A 25569-nucleotide genomic window follows, 5' to 3' on the forward strand; every position below is an offset into this window, starting at 1 on the left:
ACAGCAGCAAAGTAATGCAGTGCACAAAGTAATTGCAGTTGAAGTGAACATTGAACAGAATTAAGTAAAACACCAAGAAGGACAAAGAAAGGAGGGAGATCATAGAAATGGCATAAACAATAATGGGGAAGAGAATTACGGGGAGGAAGGTTGCAGTGCCTTTTTTGGCTGCCTGTAGGGTCAGTGAGATCATTCTCTCTCTTGAGTGGCAGAGACTAGCTTGATTTTTGAATGACAAATGACAGTCAGTGATGGGAGACGATCTGACTTGCGGTTTAAGGTGAATTTGAGTGGAAAATGTTTGCACGTAGGTGAACAAACCAGCTGACAAAACTCACGACAGGAGCAACAAAAGGCCGTATTTGCAGCAGGTTACTCCTCTGCAAAACAAAGCTGCACATTCAGTGGATGAAAATAAAAAAGCAGTGGGTGTCATGTTGGGTTTTTTTTTTTTCTTAATGTGCTGCGGTATCACTCTCCTGTCTCAGTGCCGTCTCTTTGTCCTCAGGTGACATCTTCGTGATCGAGCCGCTGGACTATGAGGTCTCCCATGAATACTACATCACCATAGAGGCTACAGATGGCGGATCCCCACCGCTCAGTGACATGGCTACCGTGAACATCAACCTGACGGATGTGAATGACAACAGACCCGTCTTCAGCCAGGACATCTACACGACCGTCATCAGTGAGGACACTGAACTTGGAAAGACGGTGATGGCGGTAAGAATGCCCGCGCTGCCTTCAGGGACTTGTTTGTAAACAGCAGTTGCTTGCTGTGGGGGGAATAATCCGTAATTACTATAAAACCACAGGCAGGATAGGAGACTTTTTCATCTCCTTGTCTTAACTTTCCTCCAGCTAAATCTGTCACTTTGTTCACCTTCTCACTCAGACGTTCATTTATTCCCTGGCAGCCTTTCTCCTCTCTGCCCATTACTCACCGAATACACTATCACATATCTGCACCTGTGGCAAGTCACCATCTGGTGGAACAGCTAAATTAGGACCACTGCTCTTTATGCTCACTGCACCCCTGTTCTGGTGCACTACCTTACACACATGCTCAAACAGTTTAATTATAAGGCATCCGACTCATTAAGCCAGCATCCAAGATAAGGCATTTTCAACCTTTTGTTCCCACCGATTTCTGCCCTCCCCTCGTAAAAAGACCTCCCACTTACGGCCATTTATCTGCCCGTCTAATGTACCTGGATATAAATTATCCATTGGAAGATTAGATTTTAATACCTGCCATTGTTTCATACTTGTAAATCTTCACTGTCTGCTGATTTCCCCGGGGATCCCTTTCAATATGTGACGGCTGGTGGGTTTTAGGACTGCGTTCATGTGTGGAGGAGGCTGCAGGGAACAAACTGATATGATATTGCAAGAGGAAGGCTACAACTAACAATATTTTTTGAATTTATGATTAAATAGACAGTTTTTCTTGATATATTGATTAATTATTGATCCATAGTTTCCATTCTACTGCCTAAACTTGAAATGAGCAATCAAATGTCTCGTGTTGGTGGTGTGTTGTTGTTTTTTGTCTTTCTTTTTTAGAATAATTTCCTTCTTTTTCAATTTATCTTTTTATAGTTAATGAGAAGCATTTTTACATTTTATTTATTCATTTTATTACATACCACTGAATGATGCATTTGACTGTTTTTTGCACTTTCCAAATATGTTTTCATACAATTTCATTGTACATGTGCAATGACAAAGATATTCTTATAGTAGTTTTTTTTCAATTAAATATTAGAAAAATTATGAAAAATCAAGGTCAAGTAATGTTGTGTTAAGGGGAACAACTACATAAAATAGAAACAGAAGATCTGAGACGGTGTCAGACCTGGAATTTTAAACCTTTTTGCTTAAAACTTCACTAAAACAGTGAATCTGTTTTCAGACCAGCTGCTGATAATGATCTGTTCTAACAGCTTTAAAGCTCCTAAAAAGCTTGAATTCAAATCCAAAGAATTCCCATGCAACATTAAATAAACAGTCAAAGATGAAGTTCAGAAAATGACTCGAGTATTCACCAGTTTTAAATTCAAATATTGCTTAATGCTGATTGGTTGATAGAAGTGTGACAACATTTGTCCAGTTAGTTTCACTTGAAATTAGTAGATTTCTTTTAAAGTTGGCAGATATTTCTTTCATTTAGTAAAAAGCTGATTGAGAAAGTCGGTTTTTGTCTGTGTTTGCATAATATATACACCCAAACAGCTCTTCTTCACGGGTCGTTGGTTGATTGATTGTGGTTTTCATGTCTGACTGATTTTTAAGGTGATGGCCGAGGACATTGACGGACCTTCTTACAATCACGTGCGCTACTCCATCGTGGACGGTAACCAAGGCAGCCCCTTCACCATTGATCCGGTCAGAGGAGAGCTTAAAGTCGCTCGCCAGCTGGACAGAGAGCGAGTAAGAGAAACGGTGGATACAATGCTGACTGTTCACATACAGTTTAATCCACCGAGGAACTAATTGCAGTCTATGCAGAATCCAATCAGAGTCATGTCAGGCCTAATAGGGAGGCTTGTTTACCGATCTCAGCTGCATTATTGCTTACAAAAGCAGCTTTGCCCGTATGGATGGTAACTCCCCCTCTCTCCTCTCTTTCTGTCAGACATCTGGGTACACTCTCACGGTGGTAGCCTCAGACAACGGGGTGCCCTCTCTCTCCAGCAGCACCGTGATCAACGTCGACATCTCAGACGTCAACGATAACCCGCCTCTTTTCTCCCAGGCCAACTACAGCCTCATCATCCAGGTGAGAGGGGGGGAGAAAGGGGTCAGTGCAGATAACTGGTTAAGGGTGGAGAGAGAATGGAAGAAAGAGAGGAGGGCGGTTCAGGGGGGATTGCAGTGAACACAGAGAGGGGGGATTAACAGGGAGAAATAATGGGAGACTGCGACTAGAATGTCAAGAAGCAAGTAGGAGGATGGAGCAAGAACAGAGGTAAGAAAAGAGGCGAGTGAGGGGATTGAAAGACAGGCGGTGCATTTTAAGTATGAAAATGCAAATAGGGAATGGAAGGAAAGGACTGTAAAGCAGGAGAAAGCTGAGGGAGGTGGAAGATGTTAAGCTGATAAAGGCTGAGAGAGCTGGAGTGAAGGGAACTATATGAATTACAAAAAAATGAAAAGGAGATGTATCTGTGTTCCAGTTCTGGAGATCAAAAAAAAACTGTGACTCCAAAGGTAGGAGGAGGGAAGATGAATTGTCTCCAGTTTTCCTGTCTATTTAGAAAACCAAAAAAAAGATCAATTTCAAAGATACTGTGAGGAGGCACAAACAGCTGAAGTTCCTAAGGATGAAGTGTGGTTCTGCATCCTTACTGGCTTTAATTTACGAAACACGAAGCCCTGATCAAAGTATGGCATTAAATCCCACCAAAACAGAGCAAGTGAGAACACAGAGCGTGCGAATACTGTACGCGCCAGCAGAAAGATCAATAGTTTGTTTCAACGCTTCGGAATAAAAGTGAGTTTTTAGCAAGGACATGAAAGAGTCAACAGAAGGGACAGATGTGAAGCCCATTCAGGGACGGAAAAACAAAGACGCAGCCTCGCCCATAAAACTGACACGGCCTCTTTTACTGTTACTCATCAGAGGCTCAGCCACAGCGCTGTGTACAAGCTGCTAGACAAGGACGACTGACAAACATCAGTGCCAGATTCATAAAAGTAGAGCTGTACTTAAACACAGCAGGCGGGCAGCGACAATGCTGATGTTTGCCGAGTTTTACCGTCTCAGTGGAGCATGTTTGCGTGACAGCATTCGAGCTGACGGTGGTGGTCATGAGTTTTGAAAGTATTCTGCCATATATAAACAAAGTGATTGCGCAAAATTAACAACGTTATTGCGATTCATTCCGAAGAGAACAAATCTATGTTATCGGCATCTTTTTATGTCATTTCCAAATCCAAACACATTCTCATTTGCACATTTCTATATTCTCTTAAAAAAAATAAAAAATACAGTCACTCTTGTATATTCTATTGATTTTCTCTATATTTTATGTATTTTTATAGTATTTCACTTAATTTGATTTGATCTTACCTTCACTTTACACTCTAATATTCTGTGTTGTCTTATTGTTTACCTCTTTATTGACTATCCATGCTGCTGTAACAACTTAATTCCCCTCCAGGGATTAATAAAATCGTCTAATTTTAAGCATAGATTTGGTCAACTTGTCCTACAGAAAGGCATGTTGCAGATGAGTAGCTCAAGGACAGAGCTTTTACAGGTTTCAGCTCCAGTCAATGGTGTAATTCTGATTGAGATTTTTGTTTATAGATAGGATATCTTTCAAACCTGCTGGTGGGTTTGCATGTTTTTTGTGTTAAAAAAAGAGGTTGCTTGTTTTCTACTTTAAAAGAACAAAAAATGTCCAGGTGGCCATTTATTGAACACCTAGATTTGGTTTTGTGCTGTGGAATGGCATGTTGCAGATGAGTAGTTCAAGGAGCGTTGCGTGTGTGACTCCAATGAATACAATAATTTTGGTGATTTTTGTTTATAGATAGCACGTCTTTAAAACCTGCTAGTGGGTTGTAATGTTATGTATATTAAAAAAAAAAAAAAAGAGTTGAGTTTTTCAGGTTTGACAAAAAAAACTGCTCAGGTGGCCATTTCATGAATTTTGTTTCTGACAGTCATTGTAGCAGCAGCGCAGTTTTCTGTGAGAGAATATTTTAACTTCTGAAAACCTTCATGACAACTTCCTCCTCAGCGCAAATAGTAAACACGCCTCTTTTGATTATTGCAGGAGAACCGACCGAAGGGCACAAGTGTTCTTCAGTTCACCGTGACGGATCGAGATGCTTCTCACAACGGCCCGCCTTTCACCTTTGCCATCATGAATGGGAATGAGGGTGGCGCTTTCCACATCAACCAGCAGGGAGCTCTGCTGGCCGTGGGGGTGCTGAACAGGAAGAGCAAAGAAAACTACCTGCTCGAAGCACAGGTAAGTCACAGCACTGACAAAGAACCAGAGCTGAGAGGGTGTATTGTGTATTGTAATGGCTGGGCCACGGTAATTTGCTGTATTTGCCTTCCCTTCTTTCTGTCAATGTTCCTCTGTGCCTCTCCGTCCTTTAAGACTTCCAAATAGATTCTAAGTGCAGCTTGTAGGGCTGCAAACCCCATCATATAAGATGTTGAATTGAAGTGAAGCTGCTGCGTCAGAGCGCATCTCACAGGAGAAGCAGGAATGAAAGACTTTTGCTTGGATTTAGCTCAATCACGTGTCCTTAGAGGAAAGAACAGAAAAAATGAGTGGGCAGAGGGGACATGAAATGTAAGTGTGATGTCTCGCTACTCATGTGGTGCACCCTGAGATTGAGTTATCATTTTATTTCTTGCAGAACCGATGACCACCACAGTGAAAGTGCGAATGTTACAATATATGTGCTTAGAAACGTTTTGTTGGCTTTAATATCTGGTGAATCTACAGTGTGGAGATGCTGTTAACTTAAGGATATGAGCAATGAGCAAGAGCTTGATTGCCCTCTGCTGTTAGAAATAAAACTCCTTCTCTTTTCCCATGTTCAGGTGTCAGACAGCGGCAAACCTCAGCTCTTTTCCACCGCCTTCATCAGCGTGCGTATCATAGAAGAGAGCGTTTACCCTCCAGCCATCCTTCCGTTGGACATTTTTGTCTCCACTGCCGGCGATGAATACCCTGGAGGTGTCCTCGGTAAGGTCCACGCCACCGACCAGGACATCTACGACACTCTCACCTACAGCCTCGCCCCTCCATCCTCCTCATCCTCTGACGAGAGCGGTGCCTTGTTTTCCATTTCGGCCTCCGACGGTAAAGTGATCGCCCTGCGGCCGCTCGACGTGGGCCACTACCCGCTCAACGTGACAGTGACCGACGGACGCTTCACCACGCCCGCTGACGTCACCGTGCACGTTCGACAAGTAGCTCGTCAGGCCTTGGACAACTCCATCGCTGTGCGATTTGCAAACATCGCCCCGGAGGAGTTTATTGGGGATTACTGGCGGAACTTCCAGCGAGCGTTGAGGAACATCGCCGGGGTTCGGAGGAGTGAGGTCCAGTTGGTGAGCCTGCAGCCTTCAGAGCAAGGAGATCTGGATGTCCTGCTGACGCTGGAGAGATCTGGCAGCCCCTACCAATCTCAAGAGGTAAGAGCAGCCAGAGTTTAAAAATCTGTGGCAGATTGTGTCAAACTGTTTTGTGTTGTTGAGGACCCAGCTCTTCACTGAACACCTTTGTACTTGACAGACTGCATAAAAAAATTCCCTCCTATTCTGCCTGTAGACACCAGGGTCCTATTATCACACTTGAACTTGTTTCATGGGACTTATCCAGGTTGTTTTCTCCTGACTAGATCCAAGCTTGTGTTATATCTACTCTCAGATGTATGTTGCTTTGGATAAAAGCATCGTAGAAATTGTAGAAGACAAAGATTTTCCAAACAGGTTCTGACCTGCAGCAATTATTTACCTGCAATTTACTAATTTGATGATTAATTCCCAGCTGTCAGCATGTTTCAGAGCCCAAGCTGATTTCTTTCAGTTGTTTAATTAGTAAAAATCAACCATTCTTCTAAATACAAACTTAAATAGCGATCCCTTTGGAGGGGTTGAATGACCAGAGAGTAACTTCAGGGAACTGGTACGATAGTTTTTGCATGAAAAATGCCTCAATTGTCAAACTAGTTGATAAATAATTAAAGTTGTTTCATTCATTTATCAACTAATGTTCCTGGAAAACAAGGACAAACCTCCGACCTTTTTTGCGCCTCGGATCGGTATCAAGCAAGACAATTTTCTGCAGACCAGTCATCGTGCACATAACATGATCTTTTTTTCCTTTTTTAATAAATAAACGAGTGTGAGAAAGGAATAAAATTACTTTTTATTGCTAAATATGTATTTTTCTTCTGTCTTGGCCTCTCCAGAGATGTTTGCTTTTAGACAGCTTTATTTAATGGCGGCCATGAAAAAGCACAGACGGAAGTGATGGGTAGATGATCTAGTCATTTTTCAAAATAAAACACTGTGCAGACTCTGCCAGAAATAAAATTTAAAAAATAAAACCTTTTTATTCTTCCTCTGTGGCCCGGTATCAAATGCCCCCAGTGGTTGGTCTAATTTAATCGAGTTCTCATATCAGCACTAATCCCCTTTTTGAAATCTTTTAATTGTCTTCAGGTCGTCTTCCGTAAGCTGAACTCCTCTGCGGCTGTGATTGAGGAGATGACGGGGGTCCGGATCGTTCGGGTGGTGCAGAAGTTGTGTGCCGGTCTGGACTGCCCGTTACACTTCTGTGACGAGGTCATCTCCCTGGATAAAACCGCCGTGTCCACTTACAGCACGGCCCGACTCAGCTTCGTCACCCCACGACACCTGAGAACCGCAACCTGCCAGTGTGAAGGTACCCGGGTTATTCTCTATACACACATATTTATCAATTATCGGTGTATTAGAGCTGCCATTCTCAGTGGAGGTTTTTGTGGCATTTAGGCAGTAGATGTCCTGTGGTGAACAACCTGTGTGAGAACAACCACTGTCCCGAGGGTACGGAGTGTGTGGCCGATCCCAGAGATATTGTGTACAGTTGTGTGTGTCCCGAGGGAAAAAAGGGCAAATGCTCCGGTAAGATTCTATCTCTTTATCTGTGATATTAGATATTTTTGCCCTTCCCTTTCCATCTCTCTCTAACTTCCTCTAAAGAAAATATTGTGAAGACGACATTCAGTGTCTGATTTCTCTATTTTTTCCTTGCCTCTTTTAAATGCAGACGGCCACTCGCTGACATTCGGTGGAAACGGTTATGTGAAATACCATCTGATGGAGAACGAGAACAAGGAGTTGATGAAACTATCTCTGAGGCTCCGGACCTTCTCCAGCCACGCCACTGTCATGTATGCCAAAGGGACAGACTACAGCATCCTTGAGGTGTGTAAACTATTTATTGTCCAACCCGAACAAAATCAGGATTGCTTAAATAATCCCTGCAGGGAAATTGCTTGGACTGAGTCACTCTTGGGTATATTTATTCTTTCAGGCCTTTTTTAAAAACTGAATTGATAACCTCCCGCATAATAAGGAAGTCTAGACTGACTGTCCTCCTGCATTTCTTAGACCGTCTCCATATTGCTGCCCAGCATTTCCATATCAGAAGGGCTTAATAAACACATAACTGACCTGCCCTCCCCAGAGACCAGCCGGAGATGTGTACCAACTGACTATGCTGAAGGGTTCAAAACAGCCATTTTAAAACTCCTTTCACATGAGGGACTATGGGAATGTGGTGGTGGGCTGAAAAACACACACAAGAGCTATTTTAGTACTGGGAGGGAAGCAGAAAGCAGTTTTCCACACATTCCTTTTCGAGTCTGTCTGGTGTAGCTGTCTGCATGCCAGAGTTCAGACAAAGAACCTGGCTGACTACAACACAGTTCTGTGTACCAGCTTGCCATGTAATATCTGCAGTTTGTACGTTTGTGTTAGAGGCTTTAACAGGAATTTTATTGTTGTACAACAAGATACATTGTTGCTGTGACGTTGTGTGATGTGATTAGGAGAATTTTAATGTTCCATCGTGGCATACCAATAAGCAGATGTCAGAAACTGATTCGTAACAGTGACTTGATGCTTTGATTAGTGTGAGTTTTAATCTTGAGGACTGTTAATCTGAGGGAGGAACAAAGAGTAGAACTGATGAGATGATATAAGCTGTATATTTGTCACATTCTAACTCTCAACTCTTCCAACTTTTCTGTATTTAAACTAGATCGTGAACGGTCGCCTGCAGTACAAGTTTGACTGTGGCAGCGGTCCAGGCCTCGTGTCCGTCCACAGCGCTCAGGTTAACGACGGAGAGTGGCACTCCGTTTCCCTGGAGGTGGACGGTAACTATGCCAAACTGGTGCTGGACCGGGTGCACGCCGCCTCAGGCACAGCACCGGGCACTCTGCGTACCCTCAACCTTGACAACAGTATTTACTTCGGCGGTCACGTACGCCAGCACGGCTCGGCACGGCACGGTCGCAGCCTCCCCGTCACCAACGGGCTCCGCGGCTGCATGGAGGCCATCACCCTGAACGGCCAGGAGCTGCCTCTCAACACCAGAGCTCACCGAGTCCACGCTGTGCTGGAGGACATCGTGGACGTGGCTCCGGGCTGCGTGCTCGCATCTGTTGAGAGTTGTTCCAGCAACCCCTGCACCAACGGAGGGAGCTGCACATCGCTGCCTAATGGAGGTACACGACGTCCTGCTTAGCTCATTGCGCTCACTCATTTCTCCTTTTTTTTTTCTATACCGTGTACACTGTCCTCCCTAGACAGGTAGCTAACGGTGATTCTTCAAAACCCAAGGCGTAGCTTTTCTTGTCCACGAAGACTCATTTGGTTTTCCACTGTAAAGCCACAACAAAAACACAAATTGCAAACAGAAATCAGAACGTAACCGACAGATAGATTAGGCATAATAAAACAGAAAAGGGTAAATCACAACTATAACTGCTGTCTGTAACTAAACAAAGTCAAACAAATGAAGAACTTCCAGACCAACACTACAATTAGTAAACGAAAATCCCCCGCTTTAACATCACCTTCCACGGACAAATCAGGGGGCGCTGCAGCACACTATGCTTCTCAAGTATGTGTAAGTTCACATGAGTCAGGGTTAGATTAAGAGGTTTAAATCTTTTTCTGATCGTCTGTTGTTGCTACACTAAGTTGAAATCAAACATTGCTATTTGTTACTCACGACTTTAATGATGAGTAGCTATTGGAGATAGGCCTAAAGTACAAATTTTTTCTGCTTTGTAAGTTTATTATGGTCATACTTAGTATTCCTAGTATGTTTCTGTTTCTGCTGTGTTAATTTGCAGTGGCAGCCAGTGTTGTTTGCTGTTAAGGCAAACTCCACACTTCTGCATCTGTTTCACATTACAAACCTGCCAGTGGTTCGGGGCCATAATTACTCGCCATCACCAGAAGGGCATTTGTAAAACATCTGCAGGATGTGTTGAGTTTTTTGAAGAAAAAAAACACCGGCTTAATTAAAAAAACAAAGAAAGTAAAATCATTTATCATCACAGTAGTGGAATTATGATTTCTCTGTTGTTGTTTTTTTCTCATTCTCTTTTTTTCTGAATTCCACAGGTTACTTCTGTAAGTGTCCAGCCTCTTTCATGGGCACACATTGTGAGATTACAATAAGTCCTTGTGCCTCCAACCCCTGTCTGTATGGAGGAACCTGTGTACCTCGAGCAGATGACTTCTACTGCCAGTGCAGAGGGCAGTACTCAGGACAAAGGTACTACAGTGTTTTCTTTTTGATCTTTATTGAATGAATGCGGCACATAATTGCATGCACTGTTGATGCTGTGTTGGTAAAAACATTTTGTAGGCGCCATGATGAAGAGAGAGAAAGATAAAGTTAACATTGTCCTTCAAAGCAGCTGATGTCAATTAAATATCGACCAGGAATTTCCAAATCTGTGAACTGTAAGTTTTATAAATTTGCAATTTGACCTGCGGCTATTGGTTATTTTAATAATTGAGCATTCTATCGATTATCTTATTATCTTATTCTGATTATTAAGTATAAGTATATAGTATATAGCTGATAAGAAAAGCCTTGTGGGATTTTAGGAATCAAATTACTCGAGGAATCGTTTCAGCCCTATTTGTAATACCTGTAAGTTGCGCAGTAGAATTTCCCGCACTAACGTAAAACTTTTGTTTGGAGCTTTTACTAATTCACCACCGAAGACAAAACTTTGAGTCTGATTAGATTTTTCAAATGTTGAGTCTTTATGCTTTTCTTATGGTTTGCTTAAGTAACCTTGTTTTGGCTGCAGGTGCCAGCTGGGGCCGTACTGCAGAGACAACCCCTGTAAGAACAGTGGAAAGTGTATTGACAGTCTGGATGGTCCAGTGTGTGAGTGTGAAGCCGGCTTCCAGGGAGACAGGTACATCGGTTCAAATTAACACCAGTCCGCCACATTAAAATCACCTGCTGTTACATAAACATGGGACCTCTATGAGTGTCCTGTTATGTCTGGCATGGGGCATCGGATCCCTTGGGTCCCCTGGATTCCTGGATGGGGCATCTATGGATCAGGCTTGCCCTATAAAAAATGTGATCTTCTCAAGATTTAACCCATCTAAGCCTAGAGCTTTCTGATTTGTACCTGGTCTAAAGTGGTTCAAATGTATATATAAAAAAACCACATTAAAATATCCATGTTTTTACATTTTAACACAGAAAAAATGGTTGTGCAAATCAAACTAGAAAAGCACTCAGAGAGCGCAGTACTCTGTATCATTTCCAGTGGCTGAAATCTTTTACAAATTTGTGGATCCAAACTATAAGCTATCACTGCCAAAATCTAATCTGCCTTCCCTGGAAATTTCATCCAAATCCGTTTATCCATTTTTGAGCAATGTTGCTAACAGACAAACAGGCAAACAAACCAATGCTGATCGTCACATAACTCCGCTGTGGCTCTGCCTCCTTGGCAGAGTAAAAATATGTTTATAAGAGTCTTTAGCCTTTTGTACAACAATCTTTTCCAGACTTGACCAACCTAAGCTCACTGGTTGTCGATCTGGACCTGGTCTAATGTGGTCCACATGCAAAAAAAAAACAACAGATGCATTTTGCATTTTCACAAATAGAATAGCAGTTTTACTAATCAGAAACTGTGCGTTAAATAATCTTCTATGTTTAACAGTCTAGTTCATTCACTTTTATCTGTCAGGGGTTTCAATGTTATGGCTGATCAGTGTATAAATCAACTCTAAAACATCTAACTTCTCCAACTTGAAGAGCGTGATCATTAGCTTTCACGGTCTCTTCCAGTGTTTCACCCCCCAACACACCTCACTGAATCATTTTATATTGTCCAGGTGTCTGAGTGATGTCGACGAGTGCATCAAGAACCCGTGCTCCAACGGAGGCCAGTGCCAGAACACTTACGGCTCCTATAAGTGCAACTGCTCGCTGGGTTTCAGTGGACAGATGTGTGAACTCCGTGCTGCGGTCACTAATGAGTTTGTCTCCACCTCCTGGAACATCGGCTTGGAGGAGGTGATTGGCATCGTGGCGTTTGTGTCCATCATCTTCATACTGGTTCTCTTCTTCATCATCATCCGCAAGAAGGCCTGTCGCAGCAAGTCAAAGGACGACGAGGACAAACATACCGGAGGTTCCAACGTGCCTCACTCCTTCCTCCAGAGGCCTTTCTTTGACGCCAAACTTAACAAAAACATCTACTCAGACATCCCTCCTCAGGTTCCCGTGCGACCCATCTCCTACACTCCCAGCATTCCCAGCGACTCGCGGAACAACTTGGACAGGAACTCGTTCGAGGGCTCGGCCATCCCAGAGCATCCTGAGTTCAGCACCTTCAACCCGGATTCCGTGCACGGACACCGCAAGACCGTGGCCGTGTGCAGCGTAGCACCCAACCTGCCTCCTCCACCTCCATCCAACTCCGTCTCAGACAGTGACTCCATCCAGAAGCCAAACTGGGACTATGACTATGACAGTGAGTTCTCATTTAATCATTTAAAATCTCCAATCTTATCCCAGGAAGGAGTCACCTTCAAATTCAATTTCAGTAAAATTTTATTAATGTAACGCATGTCATGTCATATGTCATCTCAGAGTGCTGAGCATAGTAAGGTACAGACCTTACAAATTACAAACAGAGAACAGAAAACCCCACAATCCAAAGATGTCTTTGGATTGTAGGGTTTTCTGTTCTCTGTAATTCGTAAGGTCTGTACCTTTCGAATTATAAGGTCTGTACCTTATGGATTACAGAGAACAGAACCCCAGCAATCCAGTGATGCCTTTGAATTCCCTCTGAGCGACGGAAGGAACGAAAAAATTATGACATTTAATGATCGCAATCTACCTATTACACTATCAAGACTTTACATTTAAACCCTGCTGTGCTTCCTGTTACAGCTAAAGTGGTGGATTTGGACCCGTGCCTGACCAAGAAGCCTGTGGAGGACAGCGCCTGCCACCCCTACAACACCAGAGGCAGCATGTCTGAGGTCCATTCCCTCAGCTCCTTCCAGTCAGAGTCCTGCGACGATAACGGTATGCTGTCACACTAACGTACTTCCTCTTGGGCATTTCAGAACAAAAAACAAAAAACTAACATTGTTTGAAAAATTCTGTATTATATAACACATAAATCAATGAGATGTCATTCTGAGATGTTACTTTTTTGTTGTTTTGTCTGATCAGCTTGCAGGATTTTGCAGCAGTTGTCTTGTGTTGATTTTAAATGCTAACGCTTCTTCTTTGCATGCTCAGAATGGATGGCCCAGTAGTGGCTGTGGGGTCATATGTTCTTTTCTCTTTCTTTTTGCTGCGGGGCTTCAGCTCCCATATGGATCAAATCGGTCCACAGATCCAGAACAAGGTTTTAAATAGTGGGGTCCAGCCTGTAAGTCCTCTATCACTACCGGTACAGACGGAATCAATCACAACTACTAGTAATGTGTAATTCTCCTGGGATTATATACAACAAAAAACAAAACAAAATCTGACCTTGTTTGTGTTCTAGCAAGTTTACCTGAGTTAAGCTTCAAAAGGAGTTTGATGACTTACTCAAACAGCAGCTACTTTCTGTTTGAGAAACGGGATCATTCACTTTGACATACATCTGCATATTTCTTTTTTTTATTATTTACAAGCATGCATTTTCTTTTTCTTTTGTTTGTTCTCTTTTTTTTTGTCAAAACATAGCTACAAATGGATGTTTAAGGCGAATATCAAGGAACATATCACAAGGGTATACAAGCATATTTTCTGTTCTCCCAATTCTTTTTCATATCATTCCTAATTACCCATTGTCATCACTGGGATATCATGATGGGGATTGCGCTGCTCATAAGTCATCAAAACCTTCATCCGTACCTTCAAAAATGAAACCTAAATTTCAATAAAAAATGCTCCAAACAGGTACTTTCTATTTTCTCATTCCCTTGGTTTGTTTTCCAAGCACACACAGGCTTTTCTCTGTGTTTAGGGCTGGAAATGTGTTTATATCTCTGGGGAATTTCACTGATTCTTCCATCTGTACTGTCAATGGCACCCGCTAGCATCTCAGTATGTTGTTGTTGTGTGTTATCTTGCACAAACAAAACCAGAGCCTCCTTCCACCCCTCCAACACACAACAAACACGCCTCACACATACACCACTGTGCTGCCCTCCTCCATTGTCTTGTGTCCAGTCATGAAACCCCCTCAGACGTTCAGCGTCGACACACGAAAGGCAAAAAAAATAAAAAGAGTTTGGACAACAACGTTTGTGGGAAGTGTTGCTCGTCTTGGCGTCACTGCCACCATTGTGCGTTCCATATGTGTCTTTTTTTTCTCTTTCTTTACAAATGATTAAAGCATTTGTACTAATGAAAGATCTCTTCCACCCACTCCCCCCCTCCCCTACCTCCCACAAGCCTCCATAGTGACAGTAATCCACCTTGTCAACTCTGTTGTTGACACGGTGGAAGGAGAAGGTACTCTTCTAGCTTTCATCTGCCGCCAGTTTTGTTCTCGGTGTTGGGATGTGACATGTCGTTTGTAGAGCTGCCATTATCTTACACTGACGAACCTCATCCGACCCTGACGTCTTGCTTTTTTGATACAGCTGCTAATTAAAAAGATATGCAAATGCAAAATTAAACAGGCAGCTTAAGTGTTGCCTCGGTATTTTTCGTTTCCAACTTTCAATTACACACTTTAAGAAGTCTAAGAAAATGGCAAACCTGTTGTGCATTCATTACCTGTCATTCTCGTCATCATTACTTGTGTTACATTGTCCTCATTTCATTCATGTTCTTAGCCGATTGTTCCTTCCTCTTAGATGTTAACATGACTTGTTCTTTCTCTTTTTCTCCCTCTTCCTGCCTCATATAAAGAGTCTTTTTTGGCTCATGATCTCAAGAACCCAAGAGGTGACTTTTTTCATCTTTGTTTGCCTGGTTGTACCCTGATCCCATCGTCTAACTTTTACCCACTAACCCTAAATCCTAAAGAGGAGTCTTAAGCTTCCACTGTGTGGCAAAGCTGGTGTGACGCTGAGCGCATTTCTGCACCAGTGGTCTTATAAGGTGTTTGTGTCTGCCTCTGTAAGAGTACTTATCACCCGAAAACACTCCTTTGCATGGCTTTGATGACATTAAGTATTACATGATCAAAGGTGTTGCTCAGAAACTAACTGGAAATATTCTTAGTCATTTGTGCTTGTGTGTGTCTGTTCATGTTGCTAGTGTTAAGAGTTTGTCAAACTATTTGTGTTTTGAAATGTGATTAGTTTGTCTGTGTCTTAAACCCACAGTGAATCGTTAGCTTTAGAACTTGGGCGAAGTAAAGTTATCTTCTTAACCTCTGAACCAAAAAAAAAAAAAAACAAAAGAACTGCTGGCTTAAAAGGCAGGTCAACTTTTCTTAAAAATCACCAACAATTAATCAAAGAAACTGTAAAAACAGTCATTGAACTGCTATCCTATCAGAAAACTTCACTAACTGTAGACTTACAATCATGGTATTTCATTAAAAACACTTTATTCAACATGTCTCACTTAAAATTTTGCCAAAAATAAACTGTCTGCACGAAACAGATTTGGCAAAACCAAAACATTCTGTGATCCTCAGTGCAACAGTGAAGCCATCAGTGACTTGGTTGCAATCAATGGTCACATTAAAAAAATTCTTTTCAAAGTCTGTGTTTTCACAAGACCAGCAGTAAGATACCAGTAGAATGGCTAGATACCTTTTCTCCAGTATCGGTAACAGCTGTAAGTGCTTGGACGCATGTACATGTAGATTTTTTTTTTTTTTCTATTTTTATAAAATAAATAATCAAAGAAATTCAACTTATGATTCACAGCATTAAACATATGTTACACTACAAAGAAGACATTTTTGACTTCTAATTCTGGCTGTGGTTGTGCTGTCACCATAGACTTTAGAATTTCTGTAGAATTACAATGAAAAATGAGCCCACAGTGAGTAAAAATGTAAAAACGTCCAGAAACTGTTGGGTTTAGAGAGCTAAATATTTTATATATTTGCTCAGAAGTGGGTGTCACTTTGCATTTACATTGGCACAGCAGCTGCAGTAAGATGTGAAGCTGTTTTTCTCATCTTCATCATTGGTGTTAAACTAAATATATTGAAAATCTGAGATGTTTTTCCAAGTGATGTCAAAACGTCCACCTAAAACACCTGATTAATGATACATATTGACGTGTTGTGATCGCTGCTATGACACAAGCATTAGCTCTTTGCCCCAAATCATCTCTGATTGCATTGATATATGAAAACATTTGAGTTCAAGAAGACTCATGGAAAGTAGTGTGACGATGAAAAAAGATTAGAATTTCGAACTTTTGTAATTTTGACATACTTTTTACCAAAAGGAAACTGAACAAATAAGACAAGGAGACAGGATTAGAACATGTGTTTTTGAAGCTGTTGTTCACTACGTCATGTGAAGTTTCGTGTTAAACCTCATGTTGTTGGTGTGACTTTGACCTGTGTTGCTGTTGCATGGTGTGGGGTTTTAACATTAACAAGATGGATGTGACTCACTGAGCTTTGCTGCAGAACTCATATACGTCTTTGGTCTTATCGCACAGGATATCACTGGGACACATCTGATTGGATGCCAAGTGTTCAACTTCCTGGAATCCAGGAGTTTCCACAGTATGAGGTTGTGGAGTCACCCGCCCCTCTGTACAGTGACCCGAGTGCCATCGACACCGACTATTATCCAGGCGGCTTTGACATTGAGAGCGATTTCCCTCCGCCGCCAGAGGACTTCCCAACAAACGACGACCTCCCGCCGCCGCCTTTGCCAGAATACAGCGACCGCTGCGACACACTGCGGCCCCTCGGCAGAGACTTGGACCCGTCAGTGGGCGGTCCGGGCAGCAGCGTCCGCCAGCGCCCAGCCCTGCCCCAGCTCTACAGCCTTAACCAGTATCTGCCGCAGCACTCCTACCCAAGTGACGGAGGCGACACCGAGGGCCAGGGTACCTCCTCCACCTCCGCCACCGTTACCCCAGCCTCCACCATGGGCACCGGCGGGTACAGAGGGGGCTACCCTTTGGGCTGTAGTCGGGACTTTGACTCCTCAGCTCTGGACAACATGTCCATGTCTCTGTACACATCCACAGCCTCTTGCTCGGACATGTCGGCGTGCTGCGAGGAGTCCGAGGTGATGATCAGCGACTACGAGAGCGGAGACGAGGGCCACTTCGAGCAGCTGGCCATCCCGGCGCTGGACTCCCAACAGCACACTGAAGTCTGACACTGGATCCAAACAAAAGTGCCTGAACCCACAGCTACACCTTACGCTAGCCCTCGACACACCACTCACACCAAACACGCACAGTATGTGGACACATAAAGCAACACCACACACATACATGCACACTGACACAAACAAAGAATCTGATTAAAAACAGGAGTTGTTGAGACTGGTTGTGAGGGCCATTCGGCTGAGAAGATCTGAAGAAGCTACAGCAGCAGCTGGAGCCTCTTTGCATCTGCTCAGTCCAACTCCTGCCCCTTTGAGTTGGCGGTGCCATTGCTTTAAGTAGCTGTCATCATACACAGGATGTGGATTGTCTAAAGGATCAACATTTCAATGTACAACAGGAAAAGCATCATGAAAAAAAAATTTCATGAAAATATCTTTGTTTCTATAAACAAACCAAGCAAAATGATTTTATACAAGTCCTCAATGTAAATTTAAATGTACAGTTTTGATTTCAAAGTTTACTAGGTTTTGTAGATATTCTATGCTTTTATTTTCAACAAAAAAAGAGTTAAATGGTGTGACATTATCAGCCTTACTGTGCTTACATTCACTGATAAAATAAAAAAAAGAGAAGAGCGTGGCTTTTCTGAACACAGTGTACTCGTAAAAGTTTATTGTCTCTTGCTCATTTCAAAAAGGGTCTTCAATGAACGACTGCATATTCTTGTGTTGTTTTTTTTTATTTGTTTGTTTGTACATTTTGACTTTGGAACCTCTTTATTTTTCCACCAAGAAAATGGGACCCAATATATTTATAGTGCAGAGTTATCCATGGACACGTGACTTTTTCAGGTGTCTATGTGCGTCTGAGCAGTGCTATGGTCTTGTTAAGGTTTTTATTGAATACTGCCACAAGCTCACGCTTTCCTACTGGCAATAAATTATTCCTAAAAAATACTCCTGATGTCTGGGTGCATTTATTTCCTGTGTGTACTTACAAATACAACCAAGATGTAGCAGGAAGTTGGTGACAAAGCTAGTGCCTAGTATCACTTGTGAGAAAGAGTTTGGACTGATAGATACACAAATACAAACTAATTGGTCACTTTTTATTTTAACTGTTTAAACTGCTGCAATATCTCCAAATTTAGACATTTGTGATTTATGTTCATTTAAGTGGAACTGAAATGATCCCTCTGATAGTTGACTAACAACCATTTTGGGACTTGTTAAACAAAATTGCCATAAATTCACAGATTGAAGTGAATATTTTTGCTGGTTTTCTTGATCTTATACGCTAACGCAGACAGGACACTATGTTAGATTTAACCATTTATTCTTTACTACAGTGAAGCTCCGTGAGGTACAGGAAACATTTTGGGTTTTTGAAATGTTGATCAAACATGTTCTGTATTTGAGGTGGACAGATTGAGAAAATTATTGGCAGATTAATTGTTTCTGAAATGTATCTTTTAGATGCAGCAGTACTTGATAAACGACAAATGATTTGTATCTCGTCATTTTTCAGTTCCTAGTTTTTCAATCCACAGTGACACAGTGAAGCACTAAAACCTCTTGTTTTGGACCTTCTTAATGCTACTGTTAAGAGTTCATCAAAATGTCAGTGTATTTTGAAATGTGATTAGTTTGGGCAAAGACAACTGTCCCTTAAAGCCACAGTGAATCTTTAGCTTCAGTACTTGGGTGAAGTAAAGTTATCTTAACTTTCTGAACCAAAAAACACACCTCCTGGCTTGAAAGGCAGGTCAACTTTTCTTAAAAATCACCAACAATTAATCAAAGAAACTGTAAAAACAGTCAGTGAACTGCTATCATAGCAGAAAACTTCACTAAACGTAGACTTAAAATTGTGATATTTAATTAAAAACACTTTATTCAACATGTCTCACTTAAAATTTTGCCAAAAATAAACTGTTTGCACTAAACAGATTTGGTAAAAACCAAAAAATTCAGTGATCCTCAGTGCAACAGTGAAGCCATCAGTGACTTGGTTGCAACCAACGGTCACATTTTAAAAATCCAGGAACTTTTCAAAGTCTGTGTTTACACAAGACCGGCAGTAAGATACCAATAGAAATAAATTCACAGATTGAAGCGAATATTTTTGCTGGTTTTCTTGATCTCATACACTAATGGAGACAGGACACTATGTTAGATTTAACCATTTATTCTGAACAACAGTGAAGCTCCATTAGGTACAGGAAACATTTTGGGTTTTTGGACTGTTGGTCAAATATTTTCTGTATTCGTGGTGGATAAATTGGGCAAATATTGGCAGACTAATTGTTACTTCAATTAACTTTTAGTTGTAGCAGTACTTAATAATTGACAAGTAATTTATGTCTTGTCATTTTTCAATCCCTAAGATACACAGTGACACAGCGAAGCACTAAAACTTCCTGTTTCGGACCTCCTTAACGTCTGACTGCAGTGTGTCATCTCTGTAGCGGCTTGTATCAATAAACCCTGGTTGTCTCACATGAGGCTGATAGAATAACATGACCCTGATACCTCCAGGCCTCATCCACCACTACACTCGCTCTGCGCTCTGTATTTTTCCACCGTTTGGCTCTCTGCACTGTGCTGACCTGGTCATGACTTCACAAAGGATTGACTGTTTTCCCTCCTGGGCGCTGCGGTGGAAGAACGACCTTCTGACCTCCAGTCAGGACAGCAGAGTCACTCCACGTTGGCCGTAATAGGCCGACCACTGTCAAGACACATCTGTCCTCGGCCTCCCTCTAATGAATCTTAACATGTCAACAGTATGAGAGCAGAATCTCACTGCTGAACCACAGGGCTGCAGAGTTAGCCACTGCTCTGGTTTACACTCAGTTTGTTATAGCTGTGTCAGGAAAAACACCACTTTACTGAGGTAACACGCACGTACACAAAACATATGACATTGTAAGTGTAGTTTCATCCCCACCAATTGACTGTAACTGAAATGAATCTGAGAACATGAAATCCTTGATAAAACCTGCGTGAAGGATCAAAAAAGTTGGAAATTATGTTGGTTTAACAACCACACATTAAAGCTGAAAGTGTGATTAGTAGTGAAAGGGTTCATTCTATCAACTATATCTGATAACTTAATGTAAAGTGAGAAACAAAAAGAACTGTTTTACAAGTCATTTAAAAGGTTCCATGTTGCTTAGTTTCTAATATTCTGCAGTTACAAATGTAGTAAGAGGCATTTAGATTTTTGGTTCTGTGTGACTGTGACTGTGCACAGCTAAAATTTACACGGTCATCAGTGTTTCTTTTTTTTTAATGTCGAATGCCTTCTGAGAAAGCGGTTTCCTTCTTTGTCATCAAACAACACATGGTGCTTGTTCACGACCAAACCAAAACCACATTCTGTTGCTTTTTGTTAAAGATTCTTTGTGTAACCTTTCATAAACCACTGGATGTTGCAAGAGCACCAGCATCACAACCACAAAATAAATAAATAAATAAATAAACCTCCCCCTGACCTTTACTACACATGAGCCCAGAAAAAATGATCCAGCCACAACTATTAGCCAACACTAGCATCGAAAATATATTAAATGGTTGTAACTATTGTGAAGATATCTTCACTTCATCCGTCTGTCTCTGCTTGTATCTAGTCCAGACCTGGGCATCCTACGGCCCGCGGGCCACATCCGGCCCGCCGGATGAGGTCATTGGAAAATATTAGAAGTCAATGCAAATATATATCATCACAATGCATGCAAGCGCACTGCTTTTACTTTGAAAGATCTGCTAAGGTACCGGTTTTTTCGTACAAACATTTGACTGATGCAGAGCGAGGAGGATGTCTGAAAGTTTGCTGCTAAACTGCTAAAGCAGCAAGGATTTTTTACCAAAGCTCACACATAAAGGGATGTCAGTAAGCCATTCTCTGATGGAGAATTTGTAAAAGAATGTCTGGTGAACTCTGCAGCGTTTATATGCCCGGAGAAGAAAGGAGCGTTCGTTAATGTGACCCTTAGGAGGCGAACTGTAACGAGGCGGGTGGAGAGCAGCGCCGAGAATCTGGAGCTTCAGCTGCACAACAAAGTGGACAGTTTTGACGTTTTCTCCTGGGCTCTGGACGAGAGCTGTGATGTCCGTGACACAGCCCAGTTACTCATCTTTGTACGTGGACTAACGAAAACCTTAGAGATGACGGAGGAGCTGGCAGCTGTGCAGCCAATGAAAGAACCACGACGGTGAGTGATTTGTTCACTGAGGTAAATACACGCATGAACTAGCTGGGACTAAAATGGGAGAATTTGGTTGGTGTTACAACTGATGGCTGTCCAGGGAAAAATGTTGGACTTTTGAAACGGATGCAAGATAAAATGACTGAAATAAACCCAGAACAGAAACTGATATTTTTGCATTGTATTATACATCAGGAGGTGCTGTGTAAGTCAGTGCTAAAAATCAACCACGTGACTGATGTTGTAGCTAAAGTAGTTAACTTCATCAGGGCAGGAGCATTGAATTACAGACAGTTTGTTGCCTTTTTGGAGGAGATGATAGTGAACATGGTTACCTTGGTTACCAGACAGCTGTCAGATGGATCAGCCTGGACAAGGTGCTTAAACGAGTTTGGGATCTGAGAGCAGAGATTCAAGAGTTTTGTGAGAAGAAAGGCAGGGACATCACCAAGCTCTCAGATGCAGACTGGATATCAGACCTTGCTTTTGCTGTTGATGTGACTGCACTAATGAATGAACTAAATACCAAGCTGCAAGGCAACGGCCTCTTTGCACATGAAATGTACAGCCTGGTGACTGCTTTTATGAGAAAGCTGAAGTTTCTCTCAAGCCAGTTGGAGGGCAACATTCTCATCCACATGCCCACACTGAAGGAAGTCACACCATTAAAAATATCTACAACTCAATAGGCAGCAATCATAGTTTAAATGAAAAAACAAAGTCTTTCATTAAATAGTTGTGTTCTGTGTTCCACATTTTCATTGTATCATTGTAATGTTTCATTTACTGTTTTTATTGAGATATATATCAAGCAGAGCTGTAAGTGTATTGGTCCAGCCCTTAACAACCGTCAACGTTTCTCATGTGGCCCCATATGAAAATTAATTGCCCACCCCTGATCTAGACCCATGGATGAACACTGTCACAAAAAGTGAAATGGAACAAACATGAGTGTAGAAGAACAAGCAGATGAGAGACTCCTGCACTGAGCAGAAACGAAAAAAATGCACATAGATTAGGTAAATAAGATTCCACTTCTTAATTTTGTGTCACCAGTGGAGCTCCAGATGGCATTTTTGCTTTTGCAGTGCATTGTGGGAGGCCAGTCTCAGTGTATTTATAAACTCGGAAAGGAGAGTTTCACATGCACTAACATTTGGATTGGATAAAATCTTCAAATTCAAGACAAGTCATCATTAATAGTTTTTTAAAGGATTGGAATCTCAAGAAGCATTCCAATAGAAAGATTAGAGACTACATTAGCAAATGTGTTTTTTTTAATTATTATTTTTATTTCACTGTGTCCTTACATTTGTGAATAGTGTGTTAAGATGTTGTTCACAAAGTTGTGTGAAGTTTAGTGGTACACTGCAATTTGTTGACCTCTGTTGCTCTTGCAAGGTGTGGGGGTTTAACATTAACAGGGCTGTATTTGGTTACTAAGTGGATGTGCACATTGAGCTTTGCTGCAGAACTAATATCTTTGTGCACTAATCTGCACTCAATTTGTTTGTAGAACACAGAGCAGGCACCACATATTAAATCACCCAGCTATATCTTTGCATAGCAGATAATTGTTTGCTGCTTCATTAATACCATGTTTGGTTCAAGATCTTGCATAATGCAAATCTATTGTGAGTCCTCATTAGTTTCAGGCTGGGAACTGACTCTTGTTTCTCTGCTGGCAAGGCAGAATATAAAACACATTCAGTAACTGTGCTCAGGTTTCACATGTGGAATGAAACAGCTCCTCAGTTGGTGAGATAAAAAGAGAGAAACCTATAAACCAAAGTCTGGCAGCGGTCGGTAATCGAACCACTCTGCAGCCACTCATGTGCTCCTTAATCTCATGCTTGATGGATCCAATTAACTGTGGAAATGGCACCAGGTGTTTTTCTTTCATTAAATAAATTAAGACTTTCATACCTATTAATGCATTATTCATACTATGGAATCACAGAGGCAGTTCTCTGGGAACCGAGGTGTTCTGCTTCAGGGGTTGTGCTTATTAGCTTTTACATGGGAGGCTGAGGGTTTGCAGTGTTAGTTGACAACCACAAGATGGCTGCATAAGCCAACTCATGAAAGCTGCATGAGGCGAACAGAACATTCTCAGAGTCCAACGCGGCAGAGCAATCCAGCGACCAAGAGCCTCATCAAATGATTGCACTCAGTGGTTCCTTATGGCTGAATGAAGGAACAAAAATTAGGCAAATCTTGAACTTGAACAGGGATTAGTCTATATAATTTCCCCCTTACAGCTCTGTCTACCAGAGATAATACTCTCCCCTCTCCTTAAAGGGTTTCATAAGTCTGTCTGCAAACAGTCCTGATGGAGCCATTTGTACACGACAACAGGTCTTGTTCACGATTACTGTTCCTCTCTATGGAGATTTTTTTAATGACATTGTTGGAAATAAGAATCAAAAATAAAGTTTAACTGCTCATGTAGAAAACTAAACTGAGTCGGTATCGAACTGAAGTTGCTGAGATCTGACTTTGTTCTGAGAAAATCTGTGACATCTCAGTTTTAATCAAACTTTTTCTTTTGTTTATTTATCTGTTTGTTAACCTTTATTTAACCAGGAGAAATTCCACTGAGATTAAGAAGCTCTTTTTCAAGGGAGTCCTGGCCAAGATTGGCAGCAGCAAATACAAAACACAGTTACAAAATTACACAATTAAAACACAATTTAAAAAACATGAGCAAAAAAACAAATAAAGAGATTAAATTTACAAGCAAATTATTAAAAGCAGTTTCATGTTGTGGAGTCGGCATCAAGAACTCACAGTTTAGATTTAAAAATGCTCAATGAGATTAACTGTTAGTTTCCAGTCATTCTGCAACATCTTCCATGCAAAAGGTGCAGAGTAAACAAAATCCCTTTTACCCAGTTCAGTATGAACATACGGAACAGAAAGCAACAAATGATCTTGTGAATGAAAAGAGTAAAGATCAGCACTTTTCTGTGCAGTTAAGGAACAAATGTAGGTAGGCAGTAGTCCAAGTATTGCCTTATATATGAAAGTATACCAATGATGGATCCTTTGGGTGGCTAAAGCAGGCCATCCCACCCAAGAGTAGAACTCGTAGTGGAGTGTTGACACTGTACAATTCGAAATAAAACCTGAGAAGCACGGTGAACGGTGTCAACCATTCGAAGACGTTGAGCAGAAGCATTCATATACAAAATAGCTCCATAATCCAACACAAATAAAAAGTGACAGCGATAAGCTGCTTTTTGCATTAAAAAAAAAAAAAACGCAACTTGTTTCAAAAACAAAAACCCAATCTTAGACTCAGCTCCGTCACAAGTTTCTCCACATGTGGCTTCAAAATGATGGAGTCATCAATCAAGACAACCAGATATTTCTACATGTGAACCACCTCTATTTCATTTCCATCAAGTGTGGAAACTGACGGAATCATTTGTGGCCACTTTCTAGAATTGGAAAATAACACTAGCTTAGTCTTGTCTGCACTGAGAATACGTTTCAGGTGAAGTAATGAGCGCTGGACAGCAACAAAGTCTTTCTGCGTGGATTCAACAGCCTGAACAAGAGTTGATCCACAGCAGTAAACAACTGTGTCATCAGCATAAAAATGCTAACTACAAGTTAGTATCTGACACATTCAGACCCACATCATTGAGAGAACTAATGAATAACAGGGGACCTAATGCAGAACCCTGCAGTACCCCTTTGTGGACAGTAACAAATTCAGTTGTTGCTGCCTTAATGGACAGAAAGTGGTTTGAATAATCTTATCTGAGGTTGTGAGTGTAAAAAAAAAAAAAAAAAAAAAAAATGTTGCTAAAAACGCTCCAATGATTGCAGCAAGTCGTCTACAGCACTGACAACATTTGTTTAAGCTTTGCTAAATAAAATGTCATCGTATTTTATTTGTTCTATAATCCATGTATTAATGCTATTCATAAAATGGAAAAAGCAGCTGTAGCAGCAAGTTTAAAACAGTCCAGACTTTCTGACAGCAAGATCAGTTTTTCATCAGTCGCACCTCACACTGCGATTTACTGTTTGCAGAGGATGTGTGCACAAGGC

General features: G+C 41.5%; 1 protein-coding gene across 9 annotated transcripts in view; it reads left to right on the top strand.

The window, feature by feature from the left end:
* fat1a (FAT atypical cadherin 1a) overlaps positions 1-18253 on the top strand; it is an 81697-nt gene extending 63444 nt beyond the window's left edge. For 3 of the 9 annotated variants that reach the window (XM_023272461.3, XM_023272460.3, XM_023272463.3), the window contains 15 exons: positions 509-723; positions 2296-2433; positions 2639-2782; positions 4788-4985; positions 5573-6169; positions 7202-7424; positions 7514-7645; positions 7791-7948; positions 8787-9255; positions 10163-10316; positions 10864-10974; positions 11915-12555; positions 12981-13118; positions 14949-14984; positions 16671-18253. In XM_023272461.3, coding sequence (XP_023128229.2) covers positions 509-723; positions 2296-2433; positions 2639-2782; positions 4788-4985; positions 5573-6169; positions 7202-7424; positions 7514-7645; positions 7791-7948; positions 8787-9255; positions 10163-10316; positions 10864-10974; positions 11915-12555; positions 12981-13118; positions 14949-14984; positions 16671-17344 — 4028 coding nt within the window. In that variant the 3' untranslated portion in view covers positions 17345-18253. Of the gene's footprint in view, positions 1-508; positions 724-2295; positions 2434-2638; positions 2783-4787; positions 4986-5572; positions 6170-7201; positions 7425-7513; positions 7646-7790; positions 7949-8786; positions 9256-10162; positions 10317-10863; positions 10975-11914; positions 12556-12980; positions 13119-13406; positions 13471-13772; positions 14205-14486; positions 14547-14948; positions 14985-16670 lie in introns of those variants that run through there. The other 6 variants (XM_023272462.3, XM_023272464.3, XR_002746242.3 and 3 more) reach the window with 5 other exon arrangements.
* Positions 18254-25569: the final 7316 nt, after the last annotated feature.

The sequence above is a fragment of the Amphiprion ocellaris genome, chromosome 4, assembly GCF_022539595.1.
Source record: "Amphiprion ocellaris isolate individual 3 ecotype Okinawa chromosome 4, ASM2253959v1, whole genome shotgun sequence".
In the NCBI taxonomy this organism is placed as follows: Eukaryota; Metazoa; Chordata; class Actinopteri; family Pomacentridae; genus Amphiprion; species Amphiprion ocellaris.